We start from the raw sequence: 20,522 nt of genomic DNA, 5'->3' as shown, positions 1-20,522 counted from the left end.
TGCTAGGTAACGCTAACATGTGCCTCTTCCACCTCTTATGTTATAACCTGTAACATATTGACATAAAATAATATATGTAAATTTTTAAATAAAGAGCTCATTCTAATCACTAATTCTTGATTTTCTTGAGTTCTAATTAGCTGCATAAAGAATGCAACCACAATCCACTTCATCAAATATATAAAGTTTATAATTATTATGTCTGCACGTAGGACACACCTGAGTAGTTTCTTGGATTGTGCAAGCATACCCCATTATTATACGGTTATTCCTCGTTTAACGCAGCAGTTGCATTCCGATAATTTATCACGTTAGCTGAAAATGCATAAAACAAAAGTAATTTTCCCATTAGAAAACAATGTAATATTTGGAGGTTGTGTATCAGCACGTGGGTGGATGGGCAAGACCGTGTGAGAGAGAGAGACACAGAGACAGAGACAGAGAGATTGATTGATTGATTTTGTCTGCATTTGCACTGATCATTCGTAAGGTCGATTGTTCCGGAAGTCCAAGCGCTCGGGTCAATATCCACTGCTCATTCACCTTTCTCATATTGCTCAATCACTTTTAATATCACTTTCAATGAAATGGCTTTCCTTTGCTTCTTAGGCACACGGAGAAGCACTAGTATCACTTGTTGATCCCTTACCCTGGTGTCAAAAGTGTCGAAGGTTGCACAAGATATTACGCGCAAGTTTAGCGGCGGTTACGATGCACGCACACACTAAGATGGCTGACAAAGAACTGGAGGCTGAGGGTTGCCGCGTGTTTGGCATTGGTCAACGCATGCCCAGCATCCATTGGCCCATCTTGGACCAATTATGTGAGTGTGGAATTGACAGCAGGATGATTGCAGCCAGATAATACCAAAAAGATTTGCGCTAAATGAAAAATAGTCCTAAATCTATCAGCCATTTAATAATGAACGTGTTTTGTCTTTTCCGTGATGACATCTCAAATATACTGTGCGTACATATATTTACTTGGTGGAGCATAGGGGGAATTTTACCACATGGAGTGTTGTTACGACCTGGCCCCTGCGTGAAGGGCTTGAGGTACTGCCTATTGCTCCGGAGATCCTAATCGATGTGCTCGGGAGGCCAATACGTTCCCCGTGGGCGGGTCGCGCCGTATGAGCAGTCAGAAGTGACCGAGCAAAGTTACCATCCAAATGCTGATGCAATTTTACACACCCCCACCCTCCCCCCCCCCCCCCCCCCCCCCCCCCCACTCTTCAACACACACCAGTATTGCCAATCCAGAAATGCAATGCAAATTCAAAACAGGGGAATAAATGCAAATACTTTACTCAAAATCAAGAAAAACACAGGGTATATCACCCAAGGAATAGACAAATCATAAGGCAAAGAAATCTCGCTGATATGCAGCGGCAAGATCAAGTAATTAAAGGACAGACAGATGCCAAGACAAAACAGACAAGACAATTAAACGACCCACCCCGGGATCCCTAGCTAATCCCAAAGGGGAGGAGTGAAGGCAAAATAACAAAGAAATATTCGCCAGGATATAAAGAAAATAAAAGGTAAAATAAAAACCGGAGAGGAGGAGGGAAATTCAGGCCTGTTTCAAGTGGCGTCCTGGCTGCCTCACCCTAGCCACGTGTCCCAAGGGTTGGCGCCTCCCTTCCACTCTTCTCTTCTCAGTGGGTGTCCTCAAACTCCACGAACGACTTGCCCAGAGCAGTTTCTGCAAGACCATGAAGCCGCATGTTGGCTCCGGTCGGCTCAGATGCAGTGGCGGATCCAGCAGGGGGGAGGGGGGTGCTGGGGGTGCGCACCCCCCCTCTTCAACACAACGGCATGGATGTGCTGGAGGCATACTCTATGATTGACGACAAGGAGGACGCGCTCACTCAACTACGGTCAAATGCTGAAACTGAATACTCTCTGTGGTTCGATCACGCAAAGGCCATGATAGAATCTGTAGGAGGTGATGTCACAATGCCGAGAGTTGTAAAACGACAAATCCATCGTCCAAACACTGCGGCCAATACTCCCTTGATCTTCTACCTCAGAAACATGTGCATTCCATTTCTCGACCACCTCAGCCAGGAAATGGACACCCGATTCTGTGCTGAAAATCGGATCTGTTTCAGCTGATGCCATCTGTAATAATCGCCGATACCTGTGACATTCCAGCCCTACATCAGAAGCTATTGCGTTGGAAAAAACGACATGGAACATCCCGCAGGACTGATAAATGAGCTTAGAGACCGGCAGACGTTTTGGAGAAGGAAGCCCAACAACATGCTTCCAAGCACATTCATGGATTGTTTCTGCGCAGTAGATGGAGACGAATTTCCATCCATCAAAGTCCGACTCCATATTGGATGCACCCTCCCCGTCGGCTCCTGTGAGGCCGAACGCTCATTTTCTTGCCTGCGTCGTCTGAAGACCTACCTAAGAAATTCCATGGGAGAAAGTCGGATGGCATCTCTGGCCCTCATGAACATACACCATGACTTCACCATATCCCCACATGATGTGTGTGACATTTTCATTCAGAAACAAGCGCCGTCTATTCCAAAATAGCATAATTTACGATTACTAAAATAATTCACATTCCGCTGTCCTATCTGATCTCTTTTGTGGGGAGAACACCTTGCCTTGAGCTTCACAACCTCGGCGCATGGCTGTGCCGGGCTTTGCCCAGCACATATTAAGCTGCTCTATACACCTTAACATGGCGTGCGTTTAGAAACTTGGGAATTCTTCTGGATTCTTTGTAGTTAATTAGCCTAATTAACTCAGGAGATCATAATAGTAGGTGACCAGCTAATAGATTCCGTGACCATTTTCTCAGGACCATGGTTTGAAGACATATTTTGAATGATTAGGCAATACTAAAAAAATTTAGCCGGGGGACCCCTCGCAAAAGTGTGGGCTAACTCCACCAGAGGGCGAAATCCAAGAGGGCCACCAATAATACTGATTTGGCCATATTTCCACTTCTAATTAAGTTAGAAAGATGATTTTTGTGTCTAAATATATGTTTTTGAGGTCAAGGAATTCAAAAAGAACAACTAAAATAATGTAGAATTAAAAGTTACTTCATTTCTAAACAAAATTTCACTGTTTCACCATAAATCAACAATTTATATATACATTTGTAGGTTCCGAAACTGGTGAAAGGCATATTGAACAATAATGACATGGATTAGGACAATAATTTCAATATGAAGACAAAATTAGCAGTCTTAATCAAAGTAATCTGTGAACATTTTAATTAGTCTTGTACAACTGTACATTGTAAGTATTTTTTTTACTAGAGGTAAACATATACTTAAACAGAACTGGTTATATGGATTGCATAAAATTAGATTCATAGGTCAAAGTAATATGCCTACATCTATCTATAATTCCAGTAATCTCTGTGTGTGTGTGTGTGTGTGTGTCTGTGTGTGTGTATGCGACCGCTGTTTCTCGACAACTACCGGTCCGATATACTTGAAACTTGCCAGGTATATTGCTGGGGACCCGAGGATGTGCCTTTTCAAGGTTTTAAATTAATCGGACAAGTAGTTACCGAGCTATGGCGATTTCTTTACCAAACTCCGCAAGCCGTTCGCTTTGGACCAAACCATTTCATGTAAATAGAGGGGGGGGGGGGGGGATTGTCACCGTACTCGCAAGCCGTTCGCTTGGACCAAACCATTCCATGTAAATAGAGGGGGGGGGGGGGATTGTCACCGTACTCGCAAGCCGTTCGCTTTGGACCAAACCATTTCATGTAAATAGAGGGGGGGGATTGTCACCGTACTCGCAAGCCGTCCGCTTTGGCTTTGCGAATGGACCAAACCATTTCATGTAAATAGAGGGGGGGGATATAATTTTGTACGGGCATGCCCTAGTATCTATTAATACACAACAATCTACATTTGCATAAAAATGTATGCTCAATGGTGTATATATATTGTTGCGGTTTTTAGAACCCTCCACTTGGTAAATTTTTGTAAATGTTCCCTTATAAATAATCCCCTGTAAATACCCCCATTTGTCTAATGTTAAAGATCGCACCCATAGCTAGTCCACGAGCAACACGTAGCACACCTTAGGATCTCTATAGATATCTCATTAGTATTTTTTTTTTTTTTGTATACTGAATCGAGGCTCGTGAAAGAGCTAACATTTACTTCACAAACAAATCAACCAGACAAACAAAATATATAAAAAGAGGGAGCGGAAGACAAGATGGGGAGAGAAGGGGAAGCACACAAACACAACATTTGAGAGCAGGGAGATGTGTGGGAGGGAGATGTGTGGGAGGGAGAGGGCTTGGGGGGAGGAGGCGTGGGAAGGGGGGGAAGTATAAAACAACAAGGACACCAAGGACTTCCAGGACAGATGATGGTATTTCAAAAAAGTGGAATTGGGGTGAAATTAGCGGGGGTAGAAAAGATCAAGGTTTTGGATGAGGGAAGATAAGAGATGGTGGTGAACAGCCGTTTTAAAGACCTGGAGGGTGGAGTGGGATTGAAGAGAGTGAGGGAGTTTGTTCCAGAGGCGGGAGAAAAGAGGAATGAAGGAGTGATGTAATTAAGGCTGTGTTCCCAATTAAGGCTGTGTAGTATGTATGTAATTAAGGCTGTGTTCCCAATAGTTTGAATCTACGTTGCATCAATCAAATAAGAATAGGCCCCAATCTCTTCAATGGCAGTAAGAGTGCTTTTCTACGACCCGTGCAAACGCCATCACGCGCTCGGTCCTCTGGAGGAAAAAGGGGGAGGAGTAAGTTGGGCGCCAAGAACAAGGCGTGGCCCTGTCAACGTCTCGGCGAGGGGCGGGACCGGTAAGCTCTTGGAGCCAACCAGGGCCGAGGCAAGCTCACCATTGGGCGTGTCCTGGGAGCCGGCGGCTTGATCTAACAACGCCCAATAAAAGCGGCCGAGAGGGACTGCTTCAAGAGATGAGCATGACGGTGACACCAGAGGTTCGAGCAAGAGGAGAGAAGCGTGGTGTTGACCTATTACATAAGCAGGAGGCCAGTTTCCCCGAGAAATATATTGGCATTGTCCGACCACGTGCAAACCATACGCGCAGCTGCCGCCGGGTTTTTGCTCAAGCCCGGAGCGTGGACCGGAGCGTGACCTGGAGTGGACCTCGACGCCTGTGCCATCTGCTTGGACCTTCTCCTCCTTTCCTGCCATTCCATCCCTTTGAGTGTAAGTGTGTTCGTTCTGTCTGGGGAGTTTGCCAAGTAAGACTGTGTAAGGCTGCCCTGTGTCCTGCTTCTTCTTCTTTTGTATGTTCTTGCCTTTCGTTTCCTCTTTTAGTGTAATTAATCAATTATATTTGTTCTTGCTTTACTTTGGTTCCTCTCATCCGATCGCTTGCGTCCTGTCCCCAATTGAATATCGGTGGCACGATATAGGAACCGCTATAATCGGATTTAGACTGCCGCTAACGGCTCGAGCTTCGGATTGCTAAACCGCTCGACAACATTCCATCTTGTCCGTGGCTCGGGCAGAAGTAGCGCCCTGCTTTGCAGCGAGGTTGGCGAAGGTATCTGGGAACCCATTGACCAGTCACCCTGGTCAATCTCAACCCCGCAAAGGAGCACGATATCTTCTCGGACTCGGACGGCCAGCTTAAAAGACGAGGGGATTAAACCCCCCTCGGTAAGGGGAGCGCCGTAAACCGAGATCCACAACAATATATATATATATATATATATATATATATATATATATATATATATATATATATATATATATATATATATATATATATATATATATATATATATATATATATATATATATATATATATATATATAAACTAAAGTAAGCAATTTAGTGGCCCAAGCCATACACAACATATTGAAAGTTAGTCAATTATCAAGATATTCATCTTCATCAGTCACTTTCCTCTGAAACAGAAGAATAATCTGGAATGGTTGATTCTTGCAAGGTTTTGGGAAGTGCTGGCCTGAGATGTCGCACTGGCTTTCACAAGCCATTTTCCAGGGTCCATCCATGGGTCAAGGGAGACGTAGCAGGATCAGATTTTTCAAAGTTAAGCAATAAGTATGTCTGGAAGTTCACTCTCTTCACCTTAAGGTCATGGGAGTCTGTCAGGTGGAATTCTTAGGGTTGACTTCCTTTTCATGCTCTTCCACTTTTGAGCTCGAGCTTCCCCCAGAGACTTGCTAATTTTGTCATTGTAGATGAATCTAATAGTGAACATGGCCATGTTATCAAGAACCTCTCTTGTTGCAGGGATCTCTTTGCCAACAGTCTGCAGCATAGCCCTGGCTTCATCTAAGGATGATCCTTTTTCATACAGAGTCTTTTTCCCAAGTCCAAAGAATGATGTTGTTGTATCACAACCTGTATGTACATGAAGAGGGACAATTATTTCAGACACAGCCTGGGTACAAATGGTTTGGCAGTTGATGATTTCTCCTTTCCGTTTTATTGCCAGAAACCAATCAATCTTATGAGCAGCATGTGTAGCTAACACGACAACATCTGTATCTTCTGAATCTAGGATGACTGGTGTTTGGATTCCTGCTTTGCGAATTTGAGAATAGATGAAAAGGAGAATTGTATCAGCTTCGCGGGAAGTCTCGCGAGATCACGGCGAGGTCACGTCTTTTCGAAGCTGCTCCATGCGCTCACGCTTTCGAAGCTAAGTGATATTTCTCAATCGTGTTTTTGTCGAGACTGTATCTATCTTTCGGTGTATGTACCTATAGCGTATCTTTTGGAAAATTTTCGGTGCTAATTTTTCGTACATGTATACACAATCGTCGGTTAATGGTATCGAGTATTCTGCGGCCTAGTACTCGTAGGCTTGGACTACCGTACCGTCTCCGACCTTGTGGTTTGTTTTTCTCTCAGCGATTCGTCGAATGCGCTGAAATTATTTTCGTTCACTGTTTCGTCCCAGTCGTTCACCCCGTACCTCCTTGTTTAATATCTGTACTCACAAAAAAAAAAAAAAAACCCCAAAAAAACTATTTCCTTCCCAGGTCTTATTCGTTTATTTGTTCTTTTTGTTCGTTCGTTCTTCGTTCGCGATCACGCGGTTAGAAATGTATAATCTCTCCCCTGAACAACTATTTTCTCTCATATATTACAACACCCTTTTCTTCTTTTCCTACAAAAGGATGCTTTCGTCTTGCTCACCAAATCTATTCATTCCAAAAAATATATATAATACCATCTCTTACATTTCCTCCTTTCTACATTCCCTAAACTATCCAGAACTCCATCCCTCCTCCAGTGTCCTCAAACGTATTTTTGACTCGAAGGTCTCAAACTCATTTTGCAAAAAATGTTCGTTTCCCATGAATCGTACACTTTTCAAAATCCAATCTCACCCCTCCCCTCCAAATCCTCCCCATCACCCATCCCTTTCAAATCTCCCCCCTTGCCCCTTCCCTCCCCTCCCTCCTAAACTCCCCCCACACCCCTCCCCTCCGAGACTCTCCCTCGCTCCTCCCCTCCTAGACTCCCCTCTCACCCCTCCTCCTCAAAGCATCCTCCCTGCTTCTTCCTCCTTCCAACTTTCACCTTCATCTCCCCAAACCTTCTGCCTTGCTCTTCCCCCTCCTCAAATAACACCTCACTGTGCCTCACCCAATCTCCATCAAACCTTTTGTCCGCCCCATTCTTCCCTTTCTCCAAGCTATTCTGAAATCTCTGACACCTTCAACAGCTCTCCCTACCTCTTCCTCCTCTTCCACATCTTACCCTACCCCTCCCCCCCCCCTGTTCTGGACCCGATGCTCCCCCTTCCTCTTCATTAACGGTATGGACCTCAAACATCCGGGGCCTTCGCTCAAACTTGACTGACCTCTCCATACAGGTTGCTTCTGACAAACCAGATGTGATCTGCTTAACAGAAACTTTCCTCCTTCATGATGTCTCTGATGCCTTGGTATCTCTCCCAGGTTACTCCCGCCTCCGGTATGATAGACCTGAGCCTCGTCCTGGAGGTGGGGTTGCTATCTTTATAAAAAACTCTCTTCCTCACTCGCCCTCCACTGCCCTCTCTCCACCTCACCCCCAGGAATACCTTTGGCTACGGCTTCCCCTTCGCTCCCACCTTTTGTTCATATGTGTGTTGTACCGTCCACCAATCAGCGATGACTCCATCTACATCTCACTGTCTGATAATATGGACCAACTTCTATCTACCCATCCCAACTCTCTCTTCCTCATATGTGGTGATTTCGATTGTCACCATGCCAGTTGGCTGGGTGTGGGTACCTCTCTCACCAGCCATGGCTCTTCAGCAAAGGAATTCTGCGACTCACTGGGACTGACACAATCTGTCAATTTCCCGACCCGGATCTCAGTCAACGGAGCATCTTCTCTTCTGGATTTGGTTATGACAAACTTCCCTGAAAATGTCTGCTGCTCTTCTTCTGCTCCAATCGGCTCATCTGATCATGTGCTTGTTAAAGTGGACATCTCTCTGACCATTCTCAGAGAGCCTCCTCAGCGTCGACGAGTCTGGCATTTCACTCAGGCCAACTGGCACGGTCTTCAAGCAGCCATCAATCATCTGGACTGGTCTCCCATCTCTACCGCCTCTGACATCAACTCATCCTGGGAATTCTTTCAAAGTAAATTGCTCTCTCTCATGCACAGATTTATACCATCTCGTCTTCAGTTGTCATACCCTTCCTCCCGTCCATGGTACACGGAATCTTGTGGTGAGGCTGTTGCCCTGAAACAACTTGCTTTCGTCTCCTGGAAAGCAAATCCAACGGAAGGAAATCTCATTTCCTTTCACAAAGCCCGAAACAAGTGTGTGTCCACCCTCAGGAGAGCCAGGAAACAATATCTCACCATTCTCAAGACCGAACTCTCTTATCTGTCTCCCTCTTCCAAATCCTGGTGGCGTCTGGTCAAATCTGTTTCTGGTGTTTGTTCCCCCTCCATCCCCTCCCTCACCTCAAACAGCTTAACGGCTGACTCCGCACGTGAAAAAGCTGAATGCCTCAACTCTGTGTTTGCCTCTAAATCTTGTGTCCCAAACCCATCCCTCTCTGTACCCACCGTACCCAGTCGTACCCAGCTGCTCCTGGACTCTGTGTCCTTTCCTCCTGACAAGGTGGAAAAGTTTCTGGCAACCCTCGACTCTGATTCTGCAACTGGTCCTGACGGCATCAGCCCACGGGTCCTAAAATCATGTTCTTCTGCACTTTCACTCCCTCTTTCTGTTCTCTTCACCCTCTCTTTTGCTCAAGGTCATCTGCCATCTGCTTGGAAATCAGCCAACATCACCGCTTTGCACAAAAAAGGTGCAAAAACAGATCCCAGCAACTACAGACCAATCAGCCTTCTCCCAATTATCAGCAAAGTCATGGAATCCATCATTGCTTCAGATATTAAATCTTTCCTCTTCTCCAATGGCTTGATCTCTGATCATCAATTTGGTTTCAGACCTGGTCACTCTACTCTGGACATGCTGCTTCTGCTTTCTCAACAATGGATGGAGGTCCTCAACGCCAAACAGGAAATTAGAGCTGTCTCCCTTGACATTTCACGTGCCTTCGATACGGTCTGGCACCCTGCTCTGCTCTCCAAACTCTCCTCCTTTGGTATCCATGGAAATCTCCACGCATGGCTGGCGGACTTCCTCTCTGGTCGTAGTCAACGTGTGGCCCTGAATGGGTTTCTCTCATCTCCTCTTCCTGTTCAGGCTGGAGTTCCCCAAGGTAGTGTTCTGGGCCCTGTGCTTTTTCTGGTCTTCATCAATGATCTCTCTGACTCTCTTGAAAATCCTCTCTATCTCTTTGCTGACGACTCTACTCTCTGTCGCTCCATTCCTCATCCCTCAGATCGGCAGTCTGCAGCCTCCTCACTCTCTGCAGACCTGGACAAAATCACAGACTGGTCAAACAAGTGGAACATGTCTTTCAATCCTGACAAATCTCACACTCTTACAATGTCTCTCCGAAAGGACCGACTGGACAACCCTCCCATCTACTTTCTCAACAATCCTCTCCAAGAAGTTCTGTCGCTCAAGCTTTTGGGTCTCACTATCTGCCATGATCTTTCTTGGGAAAACCACATTTCAAAGCTGGCCTCCAAAGCCAGTCGCCGACTGGGCATCCTCCGTCGTGCGAAGTCCTTCCTTGGCACACCTGAGCTCCTCACCACATACAAGGCTTTCATCCGCAGCTCAATGGAATACTGTTCCCCCCTCTGGGCTGGTGCTCCTGCCTCACACCTAGCTCGGCTTCACGCTGTTGAGGCCAAAGCTTTCAGAATCATTGGAATCTCCTGCGATGTAGTCAACGCCGAGGGCCTTTCACTCACTCACCGCAGGCAGGTTGGTGGTCTTTCTGTCTTCTACCGACTCCTCTCCGGCCTTGCTCCCCCAGCTCTCTCTGTGCTCTGTCCCCCCAATATTCCTTCAGGTCGCACAAGATCTGCCTGCAACCCTCTTCTGGTTAAACTGCCAAAGTCTAGGCTCTCTGCTCACCTTCACTCTTTCATTCCCCTTTTCTCCCGCCTCTGGAACAAACTCCCCCACTCCCTTCAATCCCACTCCTCCCTCCAGGTCTTTAAAACAGCTGTTCACCACCATCTCTTATCTTCCCCCATCGAAAACCTTGATCTTTTCTACCCCCGGTAATTCACCCCAGAGTCCTTGCAGTGTTCATATGTTTTAATCCTCTCCCACCTCCCCCCAAGTCCTCCCGATGTCCCTGCTCTCAAATGTTGTGTTTGTGTCCTTCCCCCTCTCTTTTGTGTCCTTCCCCCTCTCACCCCATCTTGTCTACCGCTCCCCTTGTTTTTTGTGTTTTGTGTGTCGGTTTGTCTTTTTGTGTGATTAATGTTAGCTCTTTCACGAGCCTCGATCTAGTATACAAAAAAAAAAAAAATAAAAAAAAAATAAAAAAAAAACCTTCAATGTGTGCACATTCAAAATCATGAACTTGACCTCCTGTTGTTAAATTCTCACATTTGGAACCCACAGAATATATGATTTCAGCATTGAGGCCTTCTTGACATAACACACGTAGCTCACTCTTTAGGAATGTCTGTAAACGTTGCTCGTTTGCTGAGCTACTTAGTAGGTCCTGAAATGCTTTCAGTGATGGGAATTTATCTGATGATTGCATGAAGACATTTCTTTGCCCATCTAGGCAGCTAGATTTGTTTGACCTCAAGCTGTGCTCGCTGTCTTTGATAGAATAAGGTAAGTCATATGGGTCATTAGCAAGAACAAATTTACTTGCAGATGAGTGTCTGTTAATGACAACAGAAAGTATCTTTGAAGCATAATCTGCCCATGTGTAGCTTGTTCCATCTGGCTTGTTACGATCTTCAGCTGAAGGGGTGCATAAGTGCCATATGAAACCCATATCGACTAGAGCTATGAATTCTTCTGGTAACTGTTGAACTTTTTCCATGTTCAGTGCTTCTACAAGTTTTGACTTTTGACCCTTTCTCATTGAATGAATGATCGTTTTAAGGCCATTTTCCCCGCTAGAGCGGGGGTTAGCCTTGCGGGTCCCATGACAATCATGGTTCCCTGTTTGAGGCAATGTTTTTATGGCTGGATGCCCTTCCTGATGCCAACCCTTGGTCACGCTCTTACGATGCGCAAGGATACGGTGTACCTATTCTAAATCGGGGTACACACCGTGATCATTCATCCCAGCAAGCTGGTACTCAATTTGCCGACCTCGGAAGGATGACAGGCTGAGTCAACCCCCTGGCGTTAATTCAGCGATCGACCGGGATTCGAACCCAGGATCGTAGGATCCCAAGCCGGCACCCTAACCGCTAAGCCAACACCAGGCTTTGTGCCATTTATATTACAACACCATTGTGCCATTTATATTAAATATTGGCAGACACTCCTCAGTGACTCTATATTCCATCACTTCTGAGAGGAGGAACTTGTCCTTGTGGGCTTCAGCGAGTGCAATGACTGATGCCATTGCTTTGTTTTCCATAGCTTCCATAGCTTTTGTCTTCATAACAGTCTTGGTTGCAAATAATGCAGCAGCCAGAGGTCATCTCATCACTCCTCCTTTTCTGACCTTTACCAAATGATGTTGCCATTGTTTACATCAACATGAAAAAAGACAAAACAAACTTAGCGAGTACAATACAATTATGTGTTCCATATATCTAAAAATAGATGTGTAATAATATCTTAAATATTAATGGTACTATTAGTGAACATTTTAAAGCTTAAAATCTTATTGTTATTGTAAGTACAAAAATTATGGTAAGTAAGAGAAATCTTATCTTTAGCGCAAATCCATGTTCCGACATACGACACTGCTGTGGAAAAAAATCTTCAACAACTAGATGTTAATAAATTCAACTTGAACATATAAAGGTTGTTAGAATTTAATGGTATAAGACTTTCAGCTGTTGTCAGAATATCTGGAAAAGAATCTCTGAAAAAAATTAATAAATAATAATGGTAAAAACAATTTCTTCAATAACTCATCAAATATTAAGAAAATGACAATAGCAATTGTACTTTTGAATTCCTTGACCTCAAAAACATATATTTAGACACAAAAATTATTTTTCTAACTTAATTAGAAGTGGAAATATGGCCAAATCAGTATTATTGGCGGCCATCTTGGATTTCACCCTCTGGTGGAGTTAGCCCACACTTTTGCGAGGGTTCCCCCGGCTAAAAAAATTTAGTATTGCCTAATCATCCAAAATATGCCTTCAAACCATGGTCCTGAGAAAATGGTCACGGAATCTATTAGCTGGTCCCCTACTATAACAATCATTTAGCGAGAACTACACAAATCAGAAATTCCATATCAGAAAGTTCCAGTAAAACTACACAAAAAACATGCCACACGCATGCACACCACAGACACAGACCCACACCCACACCCACAGACACAGAGAGACACACACACAGAGAGACACACACACAGAGAGACACACACACACACACACAGAGAGACACACATACATACACACACAACACACTACACACACTACACACACAACACACACAACACACTACACTACACACACACACACTACACACAACACACAACACACACCTACAAAATTCATCAATTTATAACAGAAGGAACAGCTGGGCAAGTCGTTTCACCAGTTCGTCGATCTGACCATAATACATTAGTCATCGCGAATCTGTTGAACTGTTGGACCATGGGAAGAACACAAGGAACTGCAGAAACTTCCAGGAACGTAAGAAATGCCGTTTCTGACGATCAATTTTTTTAAATTACCTGCCCCCCCCTGTCTTAAAATTCTTGGATCCGCCCCCGAGATGGTATATTGGTACTTGATGAGGAGAAAACCCTTCGGCTTATTCCTCTCCCACTTTTCGTCACGATCCCACGTGCACCAAGAAAATCCTCCTCCACCCCAATCTCTCCTGCACCGACTGTGCCTCCAACAGGCAGCCCTCAGAGAGATTAATCAAACCCTAAAAAAGCTCGCACAGGCCGACTTTCTCATCAAACTTGGACCATACGTGCGGCCACTGCGGCGATCGCTTTCGTCTTTTTCTCCACCGACACGACGCACTCTTCTTCCTCCTCCCAGCACCCAGCCTCTTCTTTTCTCTCGCCCAGAGGTTCTTTCTCTATTCAATCATGTAGAGCTCCGGTGGGAGGGAGAAGGTCGATAAGGAAGATCTTTGTTTGTTTTTTAACAAAAGAATAAAAATAAAGTCGAAAGGGAAGGAAAAAAGAAAAGAGCAAACCTGGTTTCACAGCCTGCCCGGAATTTCACATAATATACACCCCAACGATCACAGCTTCTCGTCATTGCAAGCCCAGCCCCATGAGTGTACCATCATTAAACAATCCACCCCACGAGTGTAACAGTGTCTTGCCATGTAAACAAAACACTTGGGTGTTCAATTTGATAAATTGCTACGGACCAGTATATTTATTTAATTATGCTTTGGTGAAGGAAGTTTTGGCTGTTGAATGTCCTGTCGGGTCGCAATGACACCAGACAAGGCTGCAGTGGCCTCGGCAATGGCAACGACATGAGATTAGAGACACCAACAAAGGCTGTAGTGCAAAGGCCTCAAGAAGCCACAACACCTTGAGATATGAGACATTGACAGTTTATGGAAGATATACAAAGCACCGGCAGTTTGCATCAAACAGGAGAGGGAAATGCAGAAGGAGAAGGAACAAAGGAGACAATGGGGAGAAAGGCCCCCTTTTTTGGATTCAGACCAGGTCACTCTACTCTGGATTTGCTGCTTCTGCTGTCTCAACAATGGATAGAGGTCCTCAACGCCAAACAGGATATCAGAGCTGTCTCCTTTGACATATCTCGTGCCGTTGATATGGTCTGCCACCCCGCCCTGCTCACCAAACTCTCCTTTTATGGTATCCATGGAAATCTCCATGCATGGCTTGCAGACTTCCTCTCCGGTCGCAGTCAACGTGTGGCCCTGAATGGAGTTCTCTAATCTCCTCTTCCTGTCCGGGCTGGAGATCCTCAAGGCAGTGTTCTGGGCCCTGTGCTATTTCTGGTCTTCATTAATGATCTCTCTGACTCTCTTGAAAATCCTCTGTATCTCTTTGCTGATGACTCTACTCTCTGTCGCTCCATTCTTCATCCCTCAGATCGGCAGTCTGCTGCCTCCTCACTCTCTGCAGACCTGGACAAAATCACAGACTGGTCAAACAAGTGGAACATGTCTTTCAATCCTGACAAATCTCACACTCTCACTATGTCTCTCCGAAAAGAGTGTCTGGACAACCCTCCCATCTACTTTTTAAGCTATCCTCTCAAAGAAGTTCTGTCACTCAGCTTTTGGGTCTCACTATCACCATGATCTTTCCTGGGAAAACCCACATTTCAAAGCTGGCATCCAAAGCCAGTCGCCAACTAGGCATCCTTTGTCGTGCGAAGTCCTTATTTGGCACCTCTGAACTACTCACTATATACAAAGCTTTCATCTGCAGCTTGATGGAATACTGCTCTCCCCTCTGGGCTGGTGCTCCTGCTTTCTGTATTCTACCGACTCCTCTCCAGCCTTGCTCCCCCTGTTCTGTCTGTGATCAGCCCCCAAATATTCCTGCAGGATGCACAAGGCCTGTTTCAGGCCTGTTCCAGGCCTGTTTCAGGTGGTGAAATTGCCAAATTGCCATCTCTACTGGTAAAATTGCCAAAATCAAGACTCTATGCTCACCTTCACTCCCTCATTCCTCTTTTCTCCTGCCTTTGGAACAAACTCCCTCACTTTCTTCAATCCGTCTCCTCCCTGCAGGTCTTTAAAACAGTTGTTCACCACCATCTCTTATCTTCCCCCATCCAAAACCTTGTGTTGCACAAGAAGTAACATTCACTAATGCACACTCTACAAAAATGTTACATATTGTCAATATTGCTGTGGAAAACGAAGCACTTCCATGACTAATCCGAAAATTGAGAAAAAAACAAAATTTTGGGAGATTACTAATAATTACACAATTGGTAAATGCAATTCCCAATGGAACCAACAAATTCCAATCTACAAAGCCTATGATTAGTTCAGCCAAGCAAAATATCAGCATTTTTTGTTCTACATCCTGAAGGAATTACTTCCAATCTTCAAAATTGTGATTTTATCTCACTCGCATACCGCTTTTGCGGTTCCGCAAGACAATCTCATTGTTTCATCATAATGTTCTTGATTAAAAAATACGGTGGTTTGGAGAAGTCCAAAACAGTCGTCCAAGTACGTAATTCCTTCACACCTGATGCATCAATTCCATTAAAGGTTAGCAGTCAAATTTTGGCCGATTTAACCCGGTCAGAGAATAAATGTGGATATTTAGTGACGGTGAATGAATGAGTTAACGCTCTTCTTCAACGCGTGGAATATAATGGTTTTGAAGGAATTATCCTGTGCTTGTCGAGTAATTTCATCGTGCTGACGGAATCCAGGTGTATCAAACAACCGTTACACGAGTTGAGGGGCTTGCCTGGGTTTTCAGGTTGTCCAGGGTTCGACAAAGTGCAACCACAGCAACTTCCATCTCCATTGTGCATTCGGACAGCTCCAAGGACATCTGGAATGCAGAAAAAGGAATCTTTTAGATACTCCAAACAAAAATATTTATCCTCTGTACATTTCACACAATATCACTTTATTTTGATGTCGTTATGTTAATGTTACAGTTTGATTAAATGTATCGTTACCTGGACAAATAAGAGATCACCCATTGTGTATGTGACATTGTGTATGAACAAAATGAGACAATGCGAATTGAAGTTTCACATTTGCAGTAATATTTTATACAGAGATGTCAACCCTCAGTAAATGGCTACATGACGGACTGGCACGGTAACGTAGAGGTATGACGATTCGTGACCGGCAAGGCGGCAAGTCACAAATATATGCACACTCCCCTCTGAGCTGTCGAGCCTGGGTTAGAGTGTCGACACAGCTATAAACTGTCATCCTGGTGTTTCACATGCTGGGTGAGGTATCGATAGAGACGGAGAGGCGTGGCGACCCCCGTCTATACCACACACTTACCCGCGTGTACCAGCCATAGAAAGGCAATGCCATCATTGCCCTCGGAGACTCGAGGTATCGATGTGTGGGCTGTCCCTTGGATATGGGTGTTGTACTGGTTGTCCCACCTTCAAATTACAAATTCCTGTTCTAACCTACAGGGGGCATAAATAAAGGCCTTCCCTAGTGCTAGACATGATGCTGCAATAATGTCCCAGAAAAAACGCCATCTTACTGCGCCTCTTACGCCGTCTTGGTGCGCCGCCGTCTTGGTGCGCCGCCGTCTTGCTGCGCCGCCGTCTTGCTGGGCCGCCGTCTTACTGCGCCGCCGTCTTACTGCGCCGCCGTCTTACTGCGCCGCCGTCTTACTGCGCCGCCGTCTTACTGCACCGCCGTCTTACTGCACCGCCGTCTTACTGCACCGCCGTCTTACTGCACCGCCGTCTTACTGCACCGCCGTCTTACTGCACCGCCGTCTTACTACACCGCCATCTTACTACACCGCCATCTTACTACACCGCCATCTTACTACACCGCCATCATACTACACCGCCATCATACCACATCCCTCATCCGGAAGCTGAGCGTTTGGCAATCAGCCCATCGCTGACGGAGGTCAAATAGAGTCAGATAGGAGTTTTTTTTTTTCAATTGCTATCAGCAAACTGACGTGAGTGCTGGACACCAGGGTGGCATGTATGTCCGTGGAGGCCTACCTTAGCGATAGATATAATGCCGCAACAATGTCACAATGTAACACCTTCATGGCATCCCAACAAATAGAGTTTGAGAAACCGAGGGAAGGAGGGAAATCCGACTACTGTAAATATAGATTATGCTTTTCCACAAAGCACTGGGTGAAGTCACACTTTTCTTGTCGCATTTCCATCATTGTAAATTTGAGCCCCATGATTATAAATATGTTTGTGTGGTGGACACGAAAGCACTGACGTGGTGACATCACCCCGCACACCAAGTGGGGGTGGGCCACGCCAGGGAGAGAGGCGTGGCCTCACGATATACACGGGGTGCGCAGCCCTGAGCAGCTGGTCTTCGCGATGGGCAAGGTCACCGAGCCGTGGTCGGCCTGGCAGCAGCGTCACCTCTCGGCCGTGTCCGAGTACACGACGGACATCCGGCACGTCGCGGGGAAGGACAACCCGGTGGCGGATTGCCTTTCCCGGGCCGTCGCCCACGCAGTCCACCTCTGCATTGACTATGCCCGGATGGCAGCGGACCAGGCCGCTGACCCCGACGTCCAGGCCTTGCGGACCGCCGTCACGGGCCTCCGCGTCACCGAGGTGCCGTTCAACGGCGCGGCACGGCCCTCTTGTGCGACGTCTCCCTCGGGCGGCCTCGCCCCATCGTGCCTGCGGGCTGGCAGCACCAGGTGTTTGACGCCATCCACTGCCTGTCCCACCCGGGCACGAGGGCCTCCCAGAGGTTGATCACCAACAAATTCGTCTGGCATGGCCTCCGGAAGGCCGTCCGTGGCTGGGCCAGGACGTGCCTCGCGTGCCAGCTCGCCAAGGTGCACCGGCACACCCAGGCCCCATTGGCCCCGTTTACGGTGCCGGAACGCCGGTTTGACCACGTCCACGTGGACCTGGTGGGACCTCTGCCCCCCTCGCAGGGTTTCACCCACGTCCTCACCATGGTGGACCGCACCACCCGGTGGCCGGAGGCCGTGCCCTTGGCGTTGACGACGGCGGCGGACGTCGCGCAGGCGTTCATCGCCACCTGGGTCGCCCGGTTCGGTGCCCCCTCAGACATCTCGTCCGACCGCGGCCCCCAGTTCACCTCGGAGCTCTGGGGGTGGTCGCGCGGGGGCTCAGGGTCCGGCTGCACCGAACCACGGCCTACCACCCCCAGGCTAACGGCCTGTGCGAGCGATTTCACCGCTCATTGAAGGCCGCGCTCCGGGCCACCCTCCGCGACGGCGGCTGGGTCGACAGGCTCCCCTGGGTCCTGCTGGGCCTCCGGACGGTGCCCAAGGAGGACCTGCGCGCATCCGCGGCGGAGTTGGTCTTCGGGCAACCGCTGCGGGTGCCGGGCGAGTTCCTCCCCGACTCCACGGCACCATGGTCCGCGGCACAGCAGCGCTCCGCTCTGCAGGAGACCGCCCAGAGGTTCGCCCCGGTGCCAACGGCACGCCACGGGCACCCACCGACGCACGTCGCCCCGGAGCTTCGCACGGCGGAGTACGTCTTCGTCCGCCACGATGCCCACCGGACACCACTGCGGCCCCCGTACGACAGGCCTTTCCGCGTGCTGGAGACCGGGGTGAAGCACTTCACCCTGGACATCGGCGGTACTCCTGACCGCGTTTCTGTGGACCGCCTCAAGCCGGCCCACCTTGACGTGGACCATCCACCGCCAGTGGCCCGACCCCCGTGTCGGGGCCGCCCCCCTGCGGGCGGACCCCCGGCACCGCCCAGCCCCGCCGCCACGCCGCCCCCCGTTCCTGCAGCCGGAGGCATCCCAGATGGCATCCCTGCATCCCAGACGCCGCCAGTCGCCAGGGGGCGCTTCGGCCGGGTCATCCGTTTGCCCCGCAAACTGACCCTTCAGGTGCGCGGGGATTCTGGGGAGGCGCGTGTGGCGGACACGAAAGCACTGACGTGGTGACATCACCCCGCACACCAAGTGGGGGTGGGCCACGCCAGGGAGAGAGGCGTGGCCTCACGATATACACGGGGTGCGCAGCCCTGAGCAGCTCAGTGTTACAGTGAGCTCTTGAAATAAAGACTCTTACAAATTGCCGCGTTGTCCGCTTCCTCCTTGCTTACAAGTAGCGCGCGTAACACCGCGCTTTATTTGCATAATTTATTTTGATTTACATGTAAATAATTACCATGGAACATCTTTTTCTTTTCTTACTCACAAGTTATTACATGTCATGTGAACTGATGATATAAGATCATTGATAATATACATCATTGACCCTGAAAATCCAAAAAAGCAAATAAATTTTGCTTTGTCTTTTTTATCGTAATTATGTTATGTATGACGTAGTTGACGTAAACTTAGGCAATATTGAGTGGCCTGTGCATCAACGCGATGGTCACACACTAGCAGCAGTAGGCCTATAATGTAGAGGCTAGGCCTGGACGACTTAACAGACACACATTCTTTCAAATGTAGTGATTTATACCAGGCGTTTGACCAATCAATTAATAATGTGATAAACTGGAAATTAATACACATTAATGTGTACAACAATAAATTACTAAATTTACCTCGCACCACCCGATAGTTGCCATTTCAGTCTATTGACTTTTTTGGGGTATTTCTGGGAAACCTGTACATTGACTTTTTTTTCGGAGCAATTGGTACATCCACAGGCACATCAACCTGACATTTCTCTCATCGAAATTGTCAAATATTTTTGTCTGATTTAAACACTTCGGTCTCTGCTCTGACGTCGACACAAAATGGCGCCGATGCATCACGTGATCTTGAAAAACTGAGGGAGCCATTGCGGTAACTTTCTCTAAACACGGCTCTGCCCCACCCTTCGTTCCCACCTATGCAAAATGATGCAACCTGCGGCCATAAGCTGTATACGAAAAACGAAGAGGCAACATCATGACAATAATCAAAAGGAAAAAGAATTAAAAATTAAAAATGATTTTAAAAAAAATTTCATTATAAATAAAAATCGTGTCACGAGGAAAAGAGAAACATTGGGCACATGGATGAAATATATTTAAATGGAAACTATCACGTCTATGTATCGGATACAAGATATTTCTCAGATAATGTAGTCTGTACAACTGTCTACGTATGGGTTTGCCCGACCCTGCCTTTTAAGAGGGTAGCACCTTTGCTCACTATGTCCCACTGAAATTTTTGCTCACAATGTCCCACTGAAATTTTTGCTCACAATGTCCCACTGAAATTAAGCAGTCCGAAATGTAAGCATGAATGGTGATCTTCTGCCATTGTACTCGTTCACCTATAAGTGAACTATATAAGAAAAAGCTATAAGCCAATTTTTTTTACTTCAAAAGGTCAAAGGTCAAGATTGCACTTTTGTGTCAAAACTTTTG

The 20,522-nt window shown here is 46.8% G+C and overlaps 1 protein-coding gene across 1 annotated transcript in view; it reads right to left on the bottom strand.

The window, feature by feature from the left end:
- LOC137429142 (alpha-catulin-like) overlaps positions 1–20,522 on the bottom strand; it is a 206,618-nt gene that overhangs the window by 106,637 nt on the left and 79,459 nt on the right. The window contains exon 9 of the mRNA XM_078779661.1: positions 15,935–16,021. Within this exon, the coding sequence (XP_078635787.1) occupies positions 15,935–16,021 (87 nt within the window). The remainder of the gene's footprint in view (positions 1–15,934; positions 16,022–20,522) is intronic.

Source organism: Myxine glutinosa, chromosome 6 (genome assembly GCF_964187855.1).
Source record: "Myxine glutinosa chromosome 6, kmMyxGlut1.1, whole genome shotgun sequence".
In the NCBI taxonomy this organism is placed as follows: Eukaryota; Metazoa; Chordata; class Myxini; order Myxiniformes; family Myxinidae; genus Myxine; species Myxine glutinosa.
The sequence above is the reverse complement of the archived record's forward strand: the minus strand, read 5'-3'. Positions and strand labels throughout refer to the sequence as shown.